General features: G+C 40.6%; 1 protein-coding gene across 2 annotated transcripts; it reads right to left on the bottom strand.

The window, feature by feature from the left end:
- Window positions 1-2,761: 2,761 nt before the first annotated feature.
- DHRS7 (dehydrogenase/reductase 7) lies at window positions 2,762-20,112 on the bottom strand. 2 transcript variants are annotated; one of them, XM_021701323.2, is made up of 7 exons: window positions 19,852-20,112; window positions 14,969-15,121; window positions 10,773-10,879; window positions 10,083-10,322; window positions 7,613-7,735; window positions 6,134-6,349; window positions 2,762-3,004 (listed from the first exon to the last, which is right to left on the bottom strand). In XM_021701323.2, the coding sequence occupies exons 1-7, from the start codon at window positions 19,982-19,984 to the stop codon at window positions 2,957-2,959; spliced, it is 1,020 nt and encodes a 339-aa protein (XP_021556998.1). In that variant the 5' UTR covers window positions 19,985-20,112; the 3' UTR covers window positions 2,762-2,956. The 2 variants fall into 2 exon arrangements, with proteins under 2 accessions (XP_021556998.1, XP_044773704.1); XM_044917769.1 differs by lacking the exon at window positions 10,083-10,322 and having other exon boundaries at window positions 2,768-3,004.
- Between the last annotated feature and the right edge of the window lie 242 nt (window positions 20,113-20,354).

Raw genomic sequence — 20,354 nt, 5'->3', positions numbered from 1 at the left:
AGTAATACTCCATTATGTGGAATATTCTACATTTTGTTTATTTCATTCATCTGTTGTGGACATTTGGGTTTTTTACAGTTTGGCACTATTATGTAAAAGCTTTTATGAACATTCATTTACAAGTCCTTGTATGGACATATGTTTTCATTTCTCTTGGGAACATACCTAGGACTAGAATGGCTGGATCATATGGTAGGTGCATGTTTAACTTTTAAGAAATTGCCGAACTGTTTTTCAAATCAGTTGTATAGATTATTTTACATTCCCACCAGCAGCATCTGTATATAAACTATGAATTTCATTTGTATAAACCCTAGAAAATGCAAACAAATCTATAGTAACAGAAAGTACATCATTGGTTGCCTGGGCCGGGGTAGGCAGGGCAAGTAATTACAAGGGGCACAAAGGAACTTTGGGGACTGATGGATATGTTTGCTCTATTGTCTAATGGTTTCGCAAGTGTGGCCATATATGTCAAAATGTATCAAATTGTATACTTTAAATATGTGCAGACCACAGTACATCAACTATACTTCAGTGTTAAAATAATAATAGGTGTTAAAAATAATAGGATGTTTATTTTGTTTACTTAGTAGGATATGTTATTTAGCCCTGGAATAACAGATTGTGACTGAAGTCTCATGTGCCTTACTGGTGCACCCAGTAGTTGAACAGACTAAGCCTAAAGCCATAGCTTCTCCTACTAACTCTTCTAACCATCTCACCAGCTGTCACCTTGCACAACCCCATCTCTGCCTCACTTTCAGCATTGATAGAATGAGCACACCATTTCCTTCCTATTTCCAAGGGCCGTTTGAGATAATGGTTAGGAAATGAGAGGTCAGGGCAAAATAATAAACTTTTTAAAAACTCAGTATGTGAACACTTGGTTTCACAGCTCTTGACTATCTTTGACAAAATGAACTTTGACAGAAAGCTGCCTTTCCATCTTGGGTTGCTCACAAAAAAGATCAAGGAAGAGGGGGTTTATACACATAAAAGTATATGATTGTACATGTCATAGAAAAACACCATACGGGTGAGTTTTTAAAGATCACTTTATTTGTGCCTCTTCTACCCTTCATTGGCAGGAGTAATTGAGCAAACTAAACTCATTTTTCCTTCATCCTCAAACCACGCTAATTTCAGTCTCTATGAGTTTTCATTCATGACATTCTGGAAGGCTGGCATACTCTCAACAAACCCTAAACACCGGCAAGCACAATGACAAGGTCTAGAGATTTTGTGACAAAACAAAACTGACCTGCACTCCAATCTCTTGAAACCTTTGTCTAAATTCCACCCTTTCAAGGCTCAGTGCAAATCATCTCCACAAAGGATTTCCACACTATTCTATATGCTACAGAGGGGTTTCCATAGTGCAGTGGTTAGCATATTCACCTCGCACTATTCTATATTCAAATCTCTCCCTTTTCTGAATTATTTGTGCTGACAGTCTATACCATGCCACATGACAATGCTATTTTGTAGCATTCTAGAATTGTTCCAACAATTCACCTTTTTAATTTTTACCCCAGGTGCAAGTGTATTCAATTAGTCATAATGCCCATTTTCATCACTGGTTGTGCAAGAGCCCTCTTGTGTATTTTATTTTATCCCCATACTGCACCCTCTTTATTCCGTTGCTGCTGTACCCCATGGTCTACCTCTGTCACCTTCCCCCTTTTGTAAGGATAGCCACCCGAGGGCCTCCAACTTACCCAACAACTATTCCAGTTCTTTTATGTATGTTGACTATAGCTAAACTAACTGCTTATATAACAGGAACATGTTTTTCTTCTGTTACACTCCTCTTGACAGTAGACAGGCAAGGAATATTTGCTGGTTTTCTGTTGTGGCCTATGTATGTTTTCTACTGTCAAGTGGTAAAGATTAAAGTAATACTACTAGTGGGGCGCCTGGGTGGCTCAGTCGTTAAGCATCTGCCCTCGGCTCAGGTCATGATCCCGGGGTCCTGGGATCAAGCCCTGCATCGGGCTCCCTGCTTCACGGGAAGCCTGCTTCTCCCTCTCCCACTCCCCCTGCTGGTGTCCCCTCTCTCGCTGTGTCTCTCTCTGTCAAATAAATAAATACAGTCTTAAAGTAATACTACTAGTAAAAAAAAAGTAAAATTAATAACTAGAGTAAAGCGTTGTCAATGGGGTCTTCCTGAGCTGAGTTTAATCCTGGCTTTACCCCTTACTAGCTCTGTGACTTTGGGAAAGTAATACCTACTTGCTTTGAGCATCTCTTTCTTCCTCTATAAAGATGGATAATACCACATACCTTAGTGGGCTATTATGAGGAATAAATAAATTAACTCACACAAAGCACCTTAGTACAGCAAACGGCATATGACAGGGGTCTAATAATGGCTGCTATGAGCCCTATCTACTGCTTCAAATTATAGTCATTTGTACCTGTCAGCTCTTCTAAGAGTGTGAGTACCTCAGGGGCAGGTCCATTTCAGATACTTCTTTATTATCTGCTCATTATTCTGCACTCTGCTTCGTGTAATGTTCCATACATTTATGTTTACTATAATTCTTTGGTTAGCATTCTACTAACCTAGATTTTAAGAATATATGCTAGAGTATTTCAAAATGCTTTCTTGCAGGAGGGGAGGTGGGTGGGGGGAAGGGGTAACTGGGTGATGGGCATTAAGGAGGGCACTTGATGTAATTAGCACTGGGTGTTATATGCAACTGATGAATCACTAAACTCTACCTCTGAAATTAATTTAAAAAAATACAAAAAATGCTTTTTTTATCCAAGAATGCAGTATGTGTTAATATCTTTATTGCAAGATTCATGGCAATCTTTTATTAATTATTACATGTTGAAAGAAAAGTTGTATCTACTGAAAAGTAAAATCAGAAGTTAGTCTTCAGTGTATAAGAAGATTGCTGTTTTCATTTCTACCTCCAGTGGCTTAAAAAATACAAGTACTCCTCCTTCAGTCATGTTTTGTCTTCCAGGTTTTAAAGTAAGAGATATCTGCATCCTGTAATAAAGTGACAGTAACATGAATCAGAACCTCCTTATAGTTACCCTAGTTTTTTTTTTTTTTCCTACAAATTCCTTCTGTTTTCAGGAGCTATATCATTATGATTCACCGTTAAGAATCCTTATAAAACCTGGGCAAATGCTTAAATTAGAATAAAAGTCATAGCCAGAATTCTAGATCTCCACAAAAATATCTCTGTAGGACTCAGCATCATTATGTCCCTCTATCAGATATAAATATCATTGATTAGCATCTGCCCACAGCATTTCTTAAATGCTGACATTTCTACTAATATGCTGGACCAGCATATTATGCCTATAATAAATACAAAGAATTGGGGCACTGGGTAGCTCAGTCAGTTAAGCCTCCAACTCTTGATTTCAGCTCAGGTTATGATCTCAGGGTTGTGAGATCGAGCCCCACATTGGGGCCACATTCAGCAGGGGTCTGCTTGAGATTCTCTCCCTTTTTTCTCTCAAAAATAATAGTAATAATAAAAAAATAAATCCTTAGAAAAACAAAATAAATACAAAGAATAGGTCAGGGTATTTAAAATTGAAGTATCTGACAGATAACTCTAAAATGATTTGTGAACTTCTAGTACATTGCTTAAAGCGTAAACCAAGGCAACTCGATAATCCTTAAGATGTGACATTTCATTTGGGAAGATACGCATTTACCACTTCTAAGAATGTGCACTAAGACAAAATAATAAATAACACAATTTGGTGCAGCTCTTGTTCTTGATCCTGAAAAATAACATATATTCATAAAAACAAAGTTCCAGATATAATGTTCCTAGCCTAAACAACAGAAATAAATTCAAGTATTATCAATAAGTACATTTAGCTTGATAAGCTATACTGGCATTATCTTAATGTAGATGCCTTATAAGTAAATTTCAATGAGGAGATGGAGATATATATATATATATATATGTATATATATACATATATATATACATAATTGAAAATAATGGAAGAAAAAAAGCAGGGAGGAGAAAACGGAGTAAAAAAATTGAGGAACAATTTTTTCAGTTCATATGGTTTTGCGTAAAGAATGAGGTATTTTATCTCAGAAATGTTCTTGGGAAATGAAAGGATGCCCAGTTTATCATAAAAAAGTTATTAGCAATAAGACCATGTACTAAGCGGGGGCACCTGGGTGGCTCGGTTGGTTAAGCATCTGCCTTTGGCTCAGGTCATGATCTCAAGGTCCCGGAATTAAGCCCCACATCGGGCTCCTTGCTCAGTGGGGAGCCTGCTTCTCCTCTCCCTCTGTCCCTCCCCTCTGCTCATGCTCTCTCTCTCAAATAAATAAAATCTTTAAAAAAAAAAAAGACCATGTAATAAGCAATATATTAAAGATGGTAGTTGGAAGAGAAGGGCCATCATTTTAGGAAAAACTTAAAAACCAAATTTTAGGAAAATTTGATGTAATCAAATGCTTGATTTACTGAGTAATGTTTATATTTTACAGTTAGATAATCTATAAACAAAACAAAATAACGTTTGTGGACATTCCAAAAAGCACTACTGCTATAGTGGCACCAGAACTCTAGCCCCTGGTCCCCTCTTTCCTTGAACCCAATCATTTCTAGAATGTATTCTCTCTCCGCCCTCTTGCTGAACTCTTTCATCTTTATCTGTTAGCTAAATATCCTGCTACCATCCAAACAAAAGCATTAAGAGCTAATAATTAACAAGCATAACACTCCAAGACATGTCTTAAGAGTTTTCCATATACTCACTCACTCCCCATGACAATCCTATGACTAAGTGCATCATTAATCTCCATTTTGTAGATGGGGAGATTGACTTACAGAGAAAAATTTGCCTGAGATTGAGGGATGAGGTCACAGGATAGAGCTGGGATTTCAACTCAGGGAACCTGGTAAGAGGCTCCATGCTCTTAACCAGGACACTATGTCACCTCCTTAGTATGGAGCCCTTTCCTTCTCAACTCTTATCCATCACTGGACACAATACCACTCTATCAGCTATCCTCTGAGTTTAAAATTCAGATGTAAATCTTTGATGAAGCTCTACCTTTGGAACCATCCCACACTACTACATCCCAACATTACCAAAACACATATAAATCGTCCACATTACAACTTGGTAGCCAATGAATAGCCTCCTTCAGGATTTTTCAAGCTGGGGACTTGTTTAGTGCATCATGTTAGTTTTATAACCTTTAAGTCTCTTTAGTCATTTTGGTTGTTTGCTTTTTTTTACAGATTCATTTCACTGTCCTGCAAAAACTGGGAACAAATTAAGTACCTAACAAATTGTGGATTGCTTAAATAGTGGTAGGTTATATAATGATACATATAGTATGCTTCCACTGAATAATTCTCTTTATAGATCAATCCCTGCTACCTTTTTTCTAAAAGAAGGTAGTAGTCATTGAAAAAATACTTTAACAATAAAAACCATCTACAGAAATGGCCTTTCTTTGCATTATCATACCCATAATTTTTAGCTTTAACTCATTACATTTTCTGTGATCTTTATACATTACAGATGGTCACAATTTTCTCAGAAATAGCTCATAATATTCCTCACTTTTCTGTAAGAATGAATGCCAAAAGAATGAATAATCACCGTATTTTTTCAGACATGGGCTTTTGGCACATATCATATGTGCACAGTGCTTCCAGAATGAGGCCAAAGGAACCAGCACTACACAGGGAATGTGCATGAGTTTTAACAGCATGGTAAGTCTTTGACAGAGTTAAGCATGGGCCTGAGATATACCTCATCCTGGGGGAAATGGGAAGGGAGGCCAGGTATCAACCCAAGGAGACCATACCAGGTAGGAACTTGTGGTGAAAAGCAGTGGAAAAAGAGTATTTTGATCCATACACTGATCAATCAGGAAGTGCAGAACAGAAAATGGCAATCCTTGATTTGATTTTACCTTGGAGAAACTTCTTTCTCCAAGACCAGTGGTCATTTATAGTAAACCAACAGATATGCACAGGGAACACAATTCTTTTTATCTCTTTTGTATTTACATCATGAGGTTGGTGGAGGGTTAGTAAGACAAGTTTTCAAGTACTAGAAGATTTCATACTTTCCTACAAGACTGATATATATTAAGAAGTGCATAAATGGGTCTTACCAAACCATTCTTAAAGTTCTCAATTCTTCTCTTCCCTAACTTGTTGGTTAGCCACAAGGCCCAGGTTGGCATATATTGCCAAAAATATGTTATTAACAAAAAAGGGTGATCCGAGATCCAAACTTCTTTCAAATCATTGGCCATGCTGATTAACATCAGCCGCACACAACGACTGGTCGCCATCTTGTGGGACTGGGCTGTATCAACGCCAATAGTCTAAGAAAATGTTAAAAAAAGAATTAAGTGAATGCTGTGTATTTATCCAAGTAATTTAACAGAACTTTTAAGCTGGAAAGGACGTAGAGGTCATCTAGTGGAGTGACCTTTCAGTGGGACCTCATGACCCTTTGTATCCCCATAGCTACTAATGGGTGTCTATAAGCTATTTGTAGTATTTCCAAAAGCCTAAGAGAAATCATACACTTACCAGATAAGATTGTGCAGGCTCAACAAAAGAGAAGGTTCTTTGCTTTTTCCTTAGATCACCTTTAATGTCTTTACTGATAATTATATGTCATTTTAGCAATAAAAGTTTTTAAACAAATTACTAATCCATTTAGCAAGAGAAGTTCTAGAAGATGTAGACTCCATGGGGATAAAATGGAGGAAGAAGATAAAAGCAGTTTCTGGTAGTGAACAAATCTGGTACTGCTCACCTAGTTAACCCCCGACCATTCTACAAATAAATAAACAGGCCCAGAAAGGTAGTGACTCGGCTGTGCTCACACAGATCATTAGCAGCAAACAGTTCTGCAGTCCAAGTCACCTGATTCCTAGAATAGCACGCTCATTCTGTTTTACCCCAGAGCCTCCACAGAAAATGTGAAAATATAAATGGTATCTGTAAACTTTTACACACAAGCAGAAATAGATTTATGTCTCAGTAGAAATCGATCCTCATGGAGAAGAAGGAAAATTTCACGGTCTTTAGGGGGATTTTGGATGATTGAGTGAGACTGGATTCTTCACAAGACATTTGTCATCCACTGGGTAACTCACTATGTATAACCCATGAGCTGAGGGAGCACAGGCCTGTGCTCAGCACAGGTGAAGCTAACCTAAAATTATCTTAGTTCGGCAAGGCTTTTCCTAAGCTCCTTCACCATAGCCCCTCTTGAAAATCCCAGGAAGATTTAAAGTACTAAAATTCAGCCACACAGAACCTTTCAATGTTGCTATAATTTGTGAATTGACAGAAGCTGGGCTTTAAGAATACTGACAGCCCACATAATAGTGGATTCCTTATAACCAGAATCTTCTCAATTTCTTTAGTCTTTATTAAAACTGAATGCCAAAGCACCATCAGCTAACCTTAACAGTGTTCCCAGTGCCATGAGGTAAGTTTTGTAAATAATTCATAACATGGTAACATGTTAGTCTAACATGTTAGAAAAAATTCTAAACCCTGAGACATAGTGATACAATACCAATATATAACTACTAAGGCATTCAAATTATTCTCAAACTAGACATTTTTACCTTTTGGACGTCTTCAAATAGGGAATTCTTCACAATATTTGATTGCACAGGTCCTGGACAAATGTTAGAAATTACTATACCTGGGTATGTAGCAAGTTCAGCTCGGAGGCAATTAAAAAAACCCTAATGGAAAAAAAAAAAAAAGGCAACAAATAAAATTAAATACACACATCTCATATTTGCTCTTAGCATGAAATTACTTTTCTTCAACTTTTTATGGGGGACAATAGTGGCACATAATCAAAATATGTTTTGAAATGCCAAGTAAAGGATGGGAAATATAACTGGGCAAGCTTATTAAACATTTTTAGCTGTAAGACTGGGGGCAATCTAGAACAGGCATCCTCAGGCATCCTCATCTTCTGGTAGGAAGAGTTCACCCCTTTTGGCAGTGGTGGCTCATGCCATCAAGTGATTTTTTATGGTAGGTGCTGGACAAGTGGAAAACTCTCCCTGGAGATTATTCCGAGACACCCTCCTCACACCAGTCCCCAGCTCCCCACTCCAAAAGAGGTGCGTGTTCTCCACTGAGAATCACTGAGGTTGGGCCTCTCTTATCCCTCCTAGTGGTCTAAAGTGCCAGTGCTGACAGCAGAGGGAGCGAGAAGGGTTAGTAATACTTAACGGAAATTATCAGAGAGTAAGAATTCAATGTTTTCTATTTATATTACTATTTTAACAGACAATTCATTTCAGCAAACATTTATTTTTAGGGTTAGCAAGAGACTGCATGGCTGGTTAAAAAAAAATAATACGACTGCTTACTTGATGGCTTTTGTAAAAACAAGCTAAACCTTCTAGACTTAAAGATATTGGCCATTTCTAAACCAAATAGGGAATAAACATCTACTTCCCCCCTCATCTCTTTTCTAAATTAGGAAATGTTCCAAGACTACATTGGTATAAGCTGAGTTAACCACTGAAGAGTCTAAATAGCTAACCCAGAGTGTGTTCATTCATGGTCCAACACTAAACAGTTCCCAGCTCCTAATGCTGACCACTAATAAACAGGGGCGGTGAGGGTTCACGCTATCAGAGATTAATAAAGTGGCTGACTCAGATGGACAGGAAAAAAGGCTTTGTAAATTCAAGAACTCTCATACCCTTAACCTTTTGCCTCTCTATAACAAAAGAGTATGAGGACACCATGAAAGCCAATCCATCAGATGCTAATACATCTCCTTGTCTGAAATCACATCTGGTATAGAGTGTGAACTTTTCAATGATAAACAAATTCACTCTAGAGCTTGTTGGGAATCAGGGAAGAAGTGTTCTTCGAAAAGTGCTTCCTGGTCCCAGGGTTCAGCTACTGGTTTAACTAACTGGAGTCTCAACCTGCCATGTTGTATCAGAGGACATCCAGTAAGAAAACAGTGAGTCCTGGCAGGCAGGCCAGATAACTCAGGTTGTGTTTTACTGAAAGCACTCTCCATGTCATGAGAAACTTGGCTGCCTTCCCTCACCTGCCTGCCTGAGACTTGCCCAACTGCTCTGCAGGAAGTGACTACTACCCAGCACCACATATGGGGACATCATCAGTGTCGCATCCGGCTCACCACTTTGCAACTATCTGCTCTCCCCAGCAGAAAGAGGATACCCTAAAGAACCAGCTTCAGATCTTCATGAAACTGTGAGCACCATTCAGCTGTTCCATCTCATTATCCCAACGGTACAATATTCTACTCACACTGACCTTCAGCAGCATTAATTATAAATTATGTGTCTCCTATTGGCCTTAGGATCTAATCTGTTCCACATTACAGTTTAATAATATTTCTTCATATCTACTCTTAAGCCAACATTAAAACTTCATTTCTTTTCAATATTTACCTCTAGTAACTTATGCAACCCAAATCAAGCATTTCTCCTAGCCTCTGCCATGACTAGCTTTTCTTCTTTCAGTGAAGCCACGGTCAACAGAGTCAAGCCTAGTCCCAGTAAGGATATGAAGCCCAGGGCTACTCATCCAGTGGGGAGCTCCTATTTCTGACATGCATATATATTTAGACCAGGTAAAACAAATACCAACCACAACGGGGAAGGAAAAAGAAGCCACAGAATGAGAACGACAAGTACAACCTCAAGTATGTGTGGAAGAAGTGAGGGGTAGATCCCAAATTTGCCATGAAGATATGGTAGAGATGAGGATAAGGGTGACAGGTTGACTAGACTGAACACTTCTTGAGGGTAGGGACCGTTTCTTATCTTTATACCCCCAAGATCTGTTGCAGGGCATGGCATGGCACAGTGTAGATACTCAATACATGTTCGCTGAATTAGGAAGAGGCCTGTGAGATTCAAGTCTTTTTTAGCATCTTCTGGGGATGTCCTCTACCAAAGGTCTCTTTGGGTCTCTTCTGCTGTCTCCCTACATCACTGCCCAGTTCCCATGACCTCTGGCAGTGATGGTCATATCCCCCATATACATATTTAGATCAGTACCATCAGAGTTGAGTTTGAGCAGCCTTACCCGCAGAGCATGTTTGCTGGCACAATATCCACTAGAAAGGGGCGCAGATAAGATACCCAGGAGGCTATTCACAATAACAATCTTTCCTTGCTTCCTCTCGATCATGTGAGGCAGAACACACATTGTCAAGGACACCGTCCCTAAGTAGTTAAGTTCTATTAGCTCCTTGAAGACATCCAGGCTGGTGTCCATGCACAGAGAACGCTGGGATCTTCCAGCATTGTTGACCAGAATGTCGATCTAGTTAAAAAAATCAGAAAAGGGGCACTCTGGGGATGACTTGTAAATGGACTGATGCAATTCTTAGGGATGGTTGGTTTTATCATTAACTTGAAAAAAATCAATGGAATGGTGAATTTTCAGAAGTCAGCAATGAAGAGAGAAAATGAAAACCAGAATTCACCTGTGCAATTAATTTCCCATCTTAAGTGACTTTTTTTAAGTGTCACAAAAATAAAAGACACAGTGAATTTTTACCTTCTTTTGTTCCACATTGAGTAATTAGTACTTGTCAAGGTATGGAAAGTGCGAACTACATAACGCCAAGAATTCGAGTATAAGAGACTCGTGGGCACTGATCCCACTACACAGACCCATTTACCTAAAGCCCTTTCAGTGATCGCACAAAGATGGGAATCTCTTTTGTGGCTGTGTCAAAGCAAGACTTATTGATTCAAAATGGCTCCTTACTTTACCAAACTCCTGGAGAACCACTTTGGTAGCTGCTTCGTGGGAACTTCTATCAGTCAGGTCAAGCGGCAAAACCAGTATATCTTTTTCTTTTAAATTGCCATTCTCTAGATAAAGACATTTAAAAATTAGTGCAGAAGTCATAAGATAGTTTGATCAGGCTTCTCGCTACTTGCATTAAGTTTAACACCCACCCTACAACTAGACTTGGCAACAAACTCATTTCTGGGGGGCCTTGTGGAAGAATTTCTCTCAGTGACCGAGAGCACTGGTGGTAATGAGGCAACATCTTATCAGACAAAATGCTGGCTGGGTCCACAGGAAGAAGGATGGCTCTCTTCAACGTGAATATATACAATCTAACATTGGAACAGACTCTAAAAGAAATCAAGATTATACTACAAGCTAAAAAAAAAAAAGCAGAAATTTTAGAGCTATTTCTTTAGAAGAACAGAGGAACATTTGTCTTATGATAGGTGCACAAAATATAGTTGCTCTTTTACACACATTAAAAAATAAAAACAATTTATGCCTTATACTAGTAAAACATTCAGAGTTCCCCAGTCACATGACACATAGAAGCTTCCTTCCAGAGAAAAGGATTCCAGGAAGCAAACAAGCAAAAGGACACAATCCTGAAATTCCCAATCAAGAAACACATGGAGCTAGACTGGCCCTTTCTATTAGTGTTCATCAAAAGAATAAGGCTCTAACCTTGAAATACAACAAGTAATGCCAATACGAAAAACAAGCAAGGAGAGAAAATAAAAGAGGTAGAAAGGTTTTACAGGCAAAGTCTAAACTGTGAAACATGAACTGTCTTAAAGAGATGGAAATGCTTGCACCAATGATCGGACAGAAGAAAGGAAAACAATCAGCCTCACTCCAGCCAAGAAATGCTGACATGGTTCGTTTCTGCCAGTACAGGACTTGCAAGTCTCCACAGCTGGAGGAACAACTACCAGAGGGAGTGTCCCCGTGCAAAACACGAGAGGCCTCTGTAAGCGATGTCCTGAAAGAGGCCTTCTGGCCTTGGCTGCGGACTCCTCTTTTTTGGGTGGTTAATGTTTAAAGAATGACAGGTAGAGAGATCACCAAAAAAATGGTCTGCTTGAAAATGCAAAATTATCTCATTTTAGGTACTAAATGTCCCACGAGAAATAATCACTTTATTACTTAGGACTGCTTTCATGTGAACATAACTACACTAAAACCCAGGCCAAAAAAATTAAAAATTAGCATTGTTGCTCTAATATGAATATGAATATTACCTCAAGCTGCATTTTACAACCTAATTCAATTCCCATTCTTTCATTTTTATAACAAAAATTTTATAGCATCCCATATGACTTTAATATCTGACATGTTAGCAAAATGAAGGATCATAATTCAACTTCTATGATTACATACATGTATGCCATAACAACCAAACTGTTCTTTCTCTAAGACAAAAATATAAGATACGTGGTCACTGAAAACCCACCAGCATTTGAAAGAATTGGTGGTCACTCCCTAATACCAAGAGTCAGTGCAAAAGAAAAGTAGAAAGGCACACATGGATCAATGGAGCAGAATAGAACATCCAGAAATAAACCCACAATTATATGGTCAATTACTCTTTTACAAAGCAGGAAAGAATGCCCAATGGGAAAAAGACAACAATCTTCAACAAATGGTGTGGGGAAAACTGGACAGGGATATGAAAAGAATGAAACCTGGACTACTTTCTTAGACCATACACAAAAATAAATTCAAAATGGATTAAAGACTTAAATGTGAGACAGGAAACCATCAAAATCCTAGAAGGGAGGGGTGCCTGGGTGGCTTAGTTGGCTAAGCATCCAACTCTTGATCTCAGCTCAGGTCTTGATCTCAGGGTTGCTTGAGTTCAAGCCCCGTGCTGGGCTCCAGGCTGGGCGTGCAGCCTACTTAAAAAGGAAAAAAAAAAAATCCTAAAAAGGAACACAGGCAGTAACTTCTTTGACATTAGCTGTAGTAACTTCTTCCTAGCTCTGTCTCCTGAGGCAAGAGAAACAAAAGCTATTGGGCCTACATCAAAATAAAAAGCTTCTGCACAGTCAAGGAAACAATCAACAAAACTAAAAGGCAGGGCGCCTGGGTGGCTCAGTTGGTTAAGCGACTGCCTTCGGCTCAGGTCATGATCCCGGAGTCCCTGGATCGAGTCCCGCATCGGGCTCCCTGCTCGGCAGGGAGTCTGCTTCTCCCTCTGACCCTCCTCCCTCTCATGCTCTCTGTATCTCATTCTCTCTGTCTCAAATAAATAAATAAAATCTTTAAAAAAAAAAAAACTAAAAGGCAACGTACTGGATGGGAGAAGATATTTGCAAATGACATTTCTAGTAAAAGCCTAGTATCCAAAATATATAAACAACTTACAAAAACTCAACCCCCCCAAAAACAACCCAATTTAAAAATGGGCAGAATTTGCTATGACGTGGGTGGAGCTAGAGTATTACGCTAAGTGAAGTCAGTCAGTCAGAGAGGGACAAATACCACATGATTTCACTCATATGTGGAATTTAAGAAACAAAACAATTTTAGTATATGTGCTGCTGAAGCGAGCACTAAGAAACAGGTATAGGGGGCGCCTGGGTGGCTCAGTCGGTTAAGCGACTGCCTTTGGCTCGGGTCATGGTCCTGGAGTCCCGGGATCGAGTCCCACATCAGGCTCCCTGCTCGGCGGGGAGTCTGCTTCTCCCTCCCCCCCTCCCCCTGCTTGTGTTCCCTCTCTCGCTATGTCTCTCTCTGTCAAATAAATAAATAAAATCTTTAAAAAAAAAAAAAAAGAAACAGGTATAGGGAAAAAAGAGAGAGAAGCAAACCAAGAAGCAGAATTTTAACTATAGAGAACAAACTGACGGCTACCAGAGGTGAGGTGAGGGGGGTGGGGGGAGTTGAATAGGTGATGGGGATTAAGGAGGGCACGTTTTGTGATGAGCTCCAGGTGTTTATATAAGTGTTGAATCAGTAAATTGTACACCTGAAACTAATAATACATTGCATGTTAACTGGAGTTTAAATAAAAACCTAAAAAAAAAGGGGCAGAAAAAGATGAACAGACATTTCTCCAAAGAAAACATTCAGGTAGCCAACAGACACATGAAAAGATGCTCATCATCACTTATCATGAGGGAAATGCAAATCAAAACCACAATGAGATATCACCTCACACCTGTCAGAACGGCTAAAATCAACAACACAAGAAACAACACATATTAGTGAGGATGTGGAGAAAAAAGGATACTCGTGCACTGTTGGGAATGCAAACTGGTGCAGCCATTGTGGAAAACAGTGTGAAGGTTCCTCAAAAGTTAAAAACAGAACTACCTTCAATCCAGTAATTGCACTACTGGGTATTTAACCAAAGAATACAAAAACACTAATTCAAAGGGATACATGCACCCCTATGTTTATAGCAGCATTATTTACAATAGCTAATATATGGAAGCAACCTGTGTCCAGTGATTAATGAATGGATCAAGAAGATGTGAGATATATATATATATGTGTGTGTATATATATATCTCTCTCTAGCTCAGCCATTAATGGAATACTACTCAGCCATTAAAAAGAATGAAATCTTGTCATTTGCAATGACATGGATAGAGCTACAGAGTATAATGCTAAGCTAGATAAGTCAGTCAGAGAAAGACAAATACCACATTCCACTCATATGTGGAATTTAAGAAACAAACAAGCAAAGGGAAAAAATAGAGAGAGAAAGACAAATCAGGAAACAGACTCTTAACTCTAGACAACAAACTAATGGTTACCAGAGAGGAGGTGGCTGGGGGAGGGGCTGAAATAGGGGATGGGATTAAGGAGTACACTCATCTTGATGAGCACCGGGGAATGTATGGAAGCATTGAAACACTATATTGTACACCTGAAACTAATATGACACTGTATGTTAACTAGCTGGAAATAAAACTAAAACTTAAAAAAAAAAAAAGTGAATTAGAAAGGCATCAGAAAAAGAGAAGAATAAGCCAAGGGCAGCTAATGAAGAGATGCCCAAAGGAAGAGGATTTGGATCTGAGCGCTTGGAACATTTGGAACCAGAGTTGACTGCCTGGGAAAATCCCACGCTTCCCTCTAAAATTCTCAAAATTGTATTTGAATTTGGATTCTGGTTTATTTCTAGGAAGCACTGCGGCCATTTTAGATTTACTCACCAAGGCACCTTGTTTTCACCCTTTCCAGCTCCTGCACTCTTCTGGCTGACAGCACAAGGGAGACTCCCAGTTTAGACAGCTGGCAAGCCAGCTCCTCGCCGATCCCACTCGATGCTCCAGTCACCCAGACCACCATATCAGTCAGCTCCCATTCTAGTGGGAAACAAGTGTGGAGTGAGCAGGAAATGAGCTATGGATTACACCCCATAATTAAAGATTACCAAAAAGATAGTCTTAAACCATACCACTAAATATGAAGACATCATGTGTAGAGTTTAAAATTTGCAATATCTTATATTTATGGCCTTGATTCTGGTGATGCTCACACATATACTTAACTCAAACTCACTGAGTTGTATACGTTAAATATGTACAGTTTTTTTAACATGCTAATCATAGCTCAATAAAGTGATTTAAAATTTTTTTAATTAAATATCCTCAGAAACACCTCCTACCTAATTTTTTTTTTTAAAGCATGAATAAAAGGATGCCTGGGTGGCTCAGTCGGTTAAGCATCTGACTTCGGCTCAGGTCATGATCCCAGGGTCCTGGGATGGAGCCCTGCATCGGGCTGCCTGCTCAGCTCTCTCCCTCTGCCCCTCTCCCCAGCCCCTGCTCTCGCTCTCTCTCTCAAATAGATAAATAAAATCTTAAAAACAAAACAAAACAAAAAAAACTGTAAAAATGTTACAACACTAAAGCAATGAGGAGTGATTGGTTCTCCTTTTCTCCACTGAAAAACTCACTTGCACTACAAGACATGATAGCCACCGTCTATCTGAATTCCTAGAGAGTCACTGTGGTACAACACTCCTGTGTGCTTTCTTTATTAAAATATGTGTTATTCATCAAAAACAGTAGGGGCCCCTGGGTGGCTCAGTTAAACATCTGACTTCGGCTCAGGTCATAATCTCAGGGTCCTGGCATCAAGCCCCAGATCAGGCTCCTCTCGCCCCCTGCTCATGAGGAGTCGGCTTGTCGCTCCGGCCCTACCCCTGCTCATGCTTACTCTCTCTCTCTCAAATAAGTAAATAAAATCTTTAAAAAAAAAAAGTAAAAAAGGAATCACAACACACATTTCTGATTTGAGATCATAAAAATTAAAATTGGGAAATCAGTTTACTGTTTTAGTCAAACCATTCTAAAACCTAATTGTCGGGGGTAACAGTATGAGCTCTGCAGACTGCCAGGGTTCAAATCCTGGCTCCATCACACACAGCAAGGAAATGCCCTGTGAAAACTTGGTGCCTTAACGTTCCACAACTGGAAAATTGGGTTAATAATAAAACCTCCCTCATAGCACTGTTGAGAAAAATGAGTTAAAATAAGTATCCAGAGCAGTGTCTGACACATACTCAGTGCTCAAGAAAATGTCAACTACTTATTGCTAAAAGTGTTTAACAAATAGACTTTTCAGCAGCAACACATAGAATATTCACCCACTAACTTGTGTGTTCTAATTTCTCCAGCCAGGGGCAATGGGGTTCCTAACTATAATGGCTTAATATTTTTTATTACTTCCTACGTGCTTAAACACATTATCTCATTAGAACCCTCCCAAGAAACTTAGGAAATAAGAACTATCTTAATTTTATAAAAAAAGGAAACAGGATTACAGGCATTAATTTACCGAACTAGACTATAAATTCCCTTAAGGCTGGGACCCTATCTGCCTTGTTCATTGTCCAGTGCCTAGCACAGAGACCGGAATATAGAAAGAACTCCATCAGTAACTTGAGTAAGCACCCCACAACCCTAGCAGAGCTGGGATATAAGCTCCAAAGCCACACTCTGACCACTAGCCTATGGTGCCCACATTTTAATATGATCAATCTTTTAAAATCCAACTATTTCTTAGCCATTCAAGAAAATACAACTTGTCTTCAGGAAAGAGGTTTCATGTAAGTATCTGAACTAAGGTGGGAAACATCCCAAATACTGGCTTCTAGGCTACAATGCCTTCCTATCATATGATGTACTTCTATGGAAATGCACAACAGAGGACTCCCATCAGGAAGAGCAGAATGTATATTCAGATAATCACGTATTCACTCATCGACAGCTCATTGTTCCAAAGTTCTGCAATACTCAGACTACAGACTGAATATAATTGTTTGTAACTATTTACTAACTAGTATACAGCTCACAAAAATCTCTTCACGTTTACACCACTAAGCAAATATGACTTAAAACCAACAATGAAGGGGCGCCTGGGTGGCTCAGTCGTTAAGCGTCTGCCTTCGGCTCAGGTCATGATCCCAGATCCTCTCATCTCTTGCTTCTCTAAGGCTAAATAAACACCTCCAATGTCTGTGACCTTCCCTCATATGACATGGCTTAAGGTTTCCTCACTCTTTGTCTCACACCCCTCTGCACAAACTCTAGCTGGCCAATGCTTCTGCTGAAGAGAACTGGCCAGAGAAGGATCCAGGACTCCCGTGGGGTCTGGACAATGGCTGCCTCGGCCACTGGGGTGTCCCAGGGTCCAGCACAGAGGCCGACACATACGAGCAGCCATTCAGAAGACATCGGTTGTGGACTGCCATGTTTGCTTCACACACTACATGCCTCCCAGGCTTGCCAAATCTTTTCTGGCAGTCATTTCAGAGTCCACTCACACTGAGGTTACTGCCAACTAAAACCCGAGTTTTCCTCTGGTGTGCTGCTGCTGGAGTCTTCCTCCTCTGGACTTGTGCCATGGACTTTTCTGGATCTATGTTCAGTATCTGAAGTTAGTCGCCCTTCAATTTCACCATGTGATATATATCCTTAGAAACACATAGAATTTCTCTAGAAGGATACATAAAAGGTGGGAAATGTTGGTTGCCTCCAGAGAGGCGTACTTGGTGGCTGGGGGCAGCTTTTCACCACATATCCTTTTGTGTCATTGAGTTTTGTAGCATGTGAGTATATTGTCTATTTTCTAAGGTGACAAAAATAATAAACCTATGGAGAAGACAAGGAGGATTTACTTATTTATAAAATATATATATTTTTTACCTTAATAGAGTCTGCTCGTCTTTCCAGTCTAAACTGTTCTGGGAACCTGAGTGTATCTCCATGTGGCTTTAACTTTGTTTTATTATCACCCTCCCAACCCCCAGTGGTCTTTCTAGTGATTTTTTCCCTAAAAATTCCCCCAAGAAATTTTAACACCAGATATACTGTATATCCATTTATGTGCTGCATATATATATGTATATCTGTGCTTTATACATAAAAAAAGAGTTCTAGAAAGCTTACTCTACAGTCAATACAGGTTTAAGAATGACTAAATTTAAAAATTAAAACTTAAATTAAAATTTAAAAGCCATTGCCATTTAACTTTATAACTGTTTTGGGGGAATAACTTTTAATGTAATTTATTTACTTAGATAAATGATAAGGTATCAAATTAGTATGCAAATTAGCCTATTCTAGTTCATAATAATAATAGCAATGTAATTAAATGTATCTTAAAATCCTTCAAAACTATTTTTCCAGCAAAACACTGAAAAGATTAAGTGAATTTCTTAAGAACTATTTTTATTTTTTGCTTGATATGTGATAATAACTTTAACTAGCTGTGAGACACTGTCAACATTTTTCTTCTTCAGCACTTGACATAACTAATGGACTGAATAACTTTTGCAGAATTAAATTTAAAAAAAAACGATTTTTAGGTAATCTCAAGTCCAAGTTAACACAAAAGCACTCAGGATCAAATGGAAATATCCACAAAGTAGCCACAAGGCAGCCATCAGACAAAAGAAGGACTGATCCAGAGAAGGTCTGACAATCACAGCCATCTATTTGCCATAGTTTTGTAGTGTTGACCTTGCAGAGGTGTATTTTCCACCAACTCAATAATGTCAGCACTCCAGATGTTATCCCCCAGAAAAATGCAACGAGACAAATCAAATATTAAGGAATAAGATTTTGTGCAGTAGGGTTGAGCTTTGGAGGGATACAAAACACTGTACCATCTAAGATTTTTCTTTGGTCCTCAAGACCAGTTTTGATACCCTTGGGAGCCATACGGCTGCCCTGCCTCCCAGGCCCGTTTGGAAAGCGGAGTCTATCTTCTCCACTGCTAGCTATCACTTCCAAGTAAACTTCCTCACATGCTTTGGGTATTTTCACACAGGAAACTAGGTCCAGGGAAACCCCACTTCCCCTAGCGCTTATGGATCCAAAGCCTAGCTCTGGGTAGGTCATTTAATGTCTGCACACTGGTTCCCTATCGGGCAAATAAGATTAACAACGCCTACTTTTAAGTCTCTGTAAAGGCTAGAGGTCGTGTCACATCGCTTGAGCACAAAGAATGTGTTTAGGAAACGACCACCGAATTTTAACCAGGGTACCGATGAAAGTGGGAGAGGCAGAATGCCCCTCAGTATGCCAGGAATGATCTCGCCCCAGGCAAAATCCAGTTCTTTCTAGGGTGATACTTTTATCCCAGGACGTGAGTAGGGAGGGGGGTAAGTCTGGACACTCCTTTTATTTCACCACTCGGGAAGAGGGAACAACTTCTGGAAGTAAATAAACCGGGCTCCAATTCTGAAAAGGAGGCTTCCTTACAGACTCAGGGGACGGGCACTGTTTGTCCAAGTGGTGTCCTCCATGGACGCAGCAGCTGAACCCCTGGGACGCAGGGTAAGAGTCCCGAGGGCGCCCCGCCCGTTCCAGCGCCCTCCTAGTTTGGCGAGCGGGCAAGTCCTCCGCTGACCCCACCAGAGACCAAGGAGCAGGACAGCCTCCTTGGCCCCGGCTTTTTCCTCCCCGACAGGGAGCCCCAGCGAAAGGCGCGGAAGCCCCACGCCACCCGGAGGGATGCGGCGACAGCGGGGACGGCCGCACGGAGCCCGGCCTCCCCCTCAGGAGGCGCGGCTGCCGGTCCTCACCTGGACGTCGCCCCTGCCACTCGGCCCACAGCAGGGTCAGGTCGCCATCCGCCCGCAGGAAGCGCAGCAGCTGCACCACGAGCGCGAGGAGCACGCACAGCACCAGCAGCCACAGCAGCAACTCCCAGCTCATCGCGGCCGCGCGCGCCCGGCTCCGAGGGGGGAAAAACTGACCGCGTCGTAGCCGCCGAGCAGCGCGCAGCACTCAGCGCGGCCACCTCCCCCAAGGCCGGAGAGCCTCCCGGCCCCGGCTCCGCCCAGATGGTGGGCAGGCGGGAGGGGCGGCCCGGGCGCGCCTAGTTTCGCACCGCCCCCCTCAACCCCGCCCTCCACCACCCGGCGGCGGGAGCCGCGCCCTGGGCTGCGCGGAGGATGTTGGGAATCTCCGCACGCCGCGGTCAGTGTTCAGAACCCCGCAACTGCTACGCTCGCTTCGCCTGCGTCTGCGCCTACTGAAGGGTTGCTGTAGGGACAGAAGGCATGGAGGACTTTAAGATTGGCGG

Source organism: Neomonachus schauinslandi, chromosome 9 (assembly GCF_002201575.2).
Source record: "Neomonachus schauinslandi chromosome 9, ASM220157v2, whole genome shotgun sequence".
In the NCBI taxonomy this organism is placed as follows: domain Eukaryota; kingdom Metazoa; phylum Chordata; class Mammalia; order Carnivora; family Phocidae; genus Neomonachus; species Neomonachus schauinslandi.
This window is presented reverse-complemented; position numbering and strand designations above follow the sequence as displayed.

Bases quoted from the DNA above. Each gene is read 5' to 3' on its own strand.
- DHRS7 (XM_021701323.2), bottom strand. From the start codon at position 19,984: ATGAGCTGGGAGTTGCTGCTGTGGCTGCTGGTGCTGTGCGTGCTCCTC. The intron at 15,122-19,851 runs GTGAGGACCGGC...GTTTCCCACTAG, and splicing joins GTGGCAGGGGCGACGTCCAG to AATGGGAGCTGACTGATATG. The intron at 10,880-14,968 runs GTGAGTAAATCT...GTCTTTATCTAG, and splicing joins GGTGAAAACAAGGTGCCTTG to AGAATGGCAATTTAAAAGAA.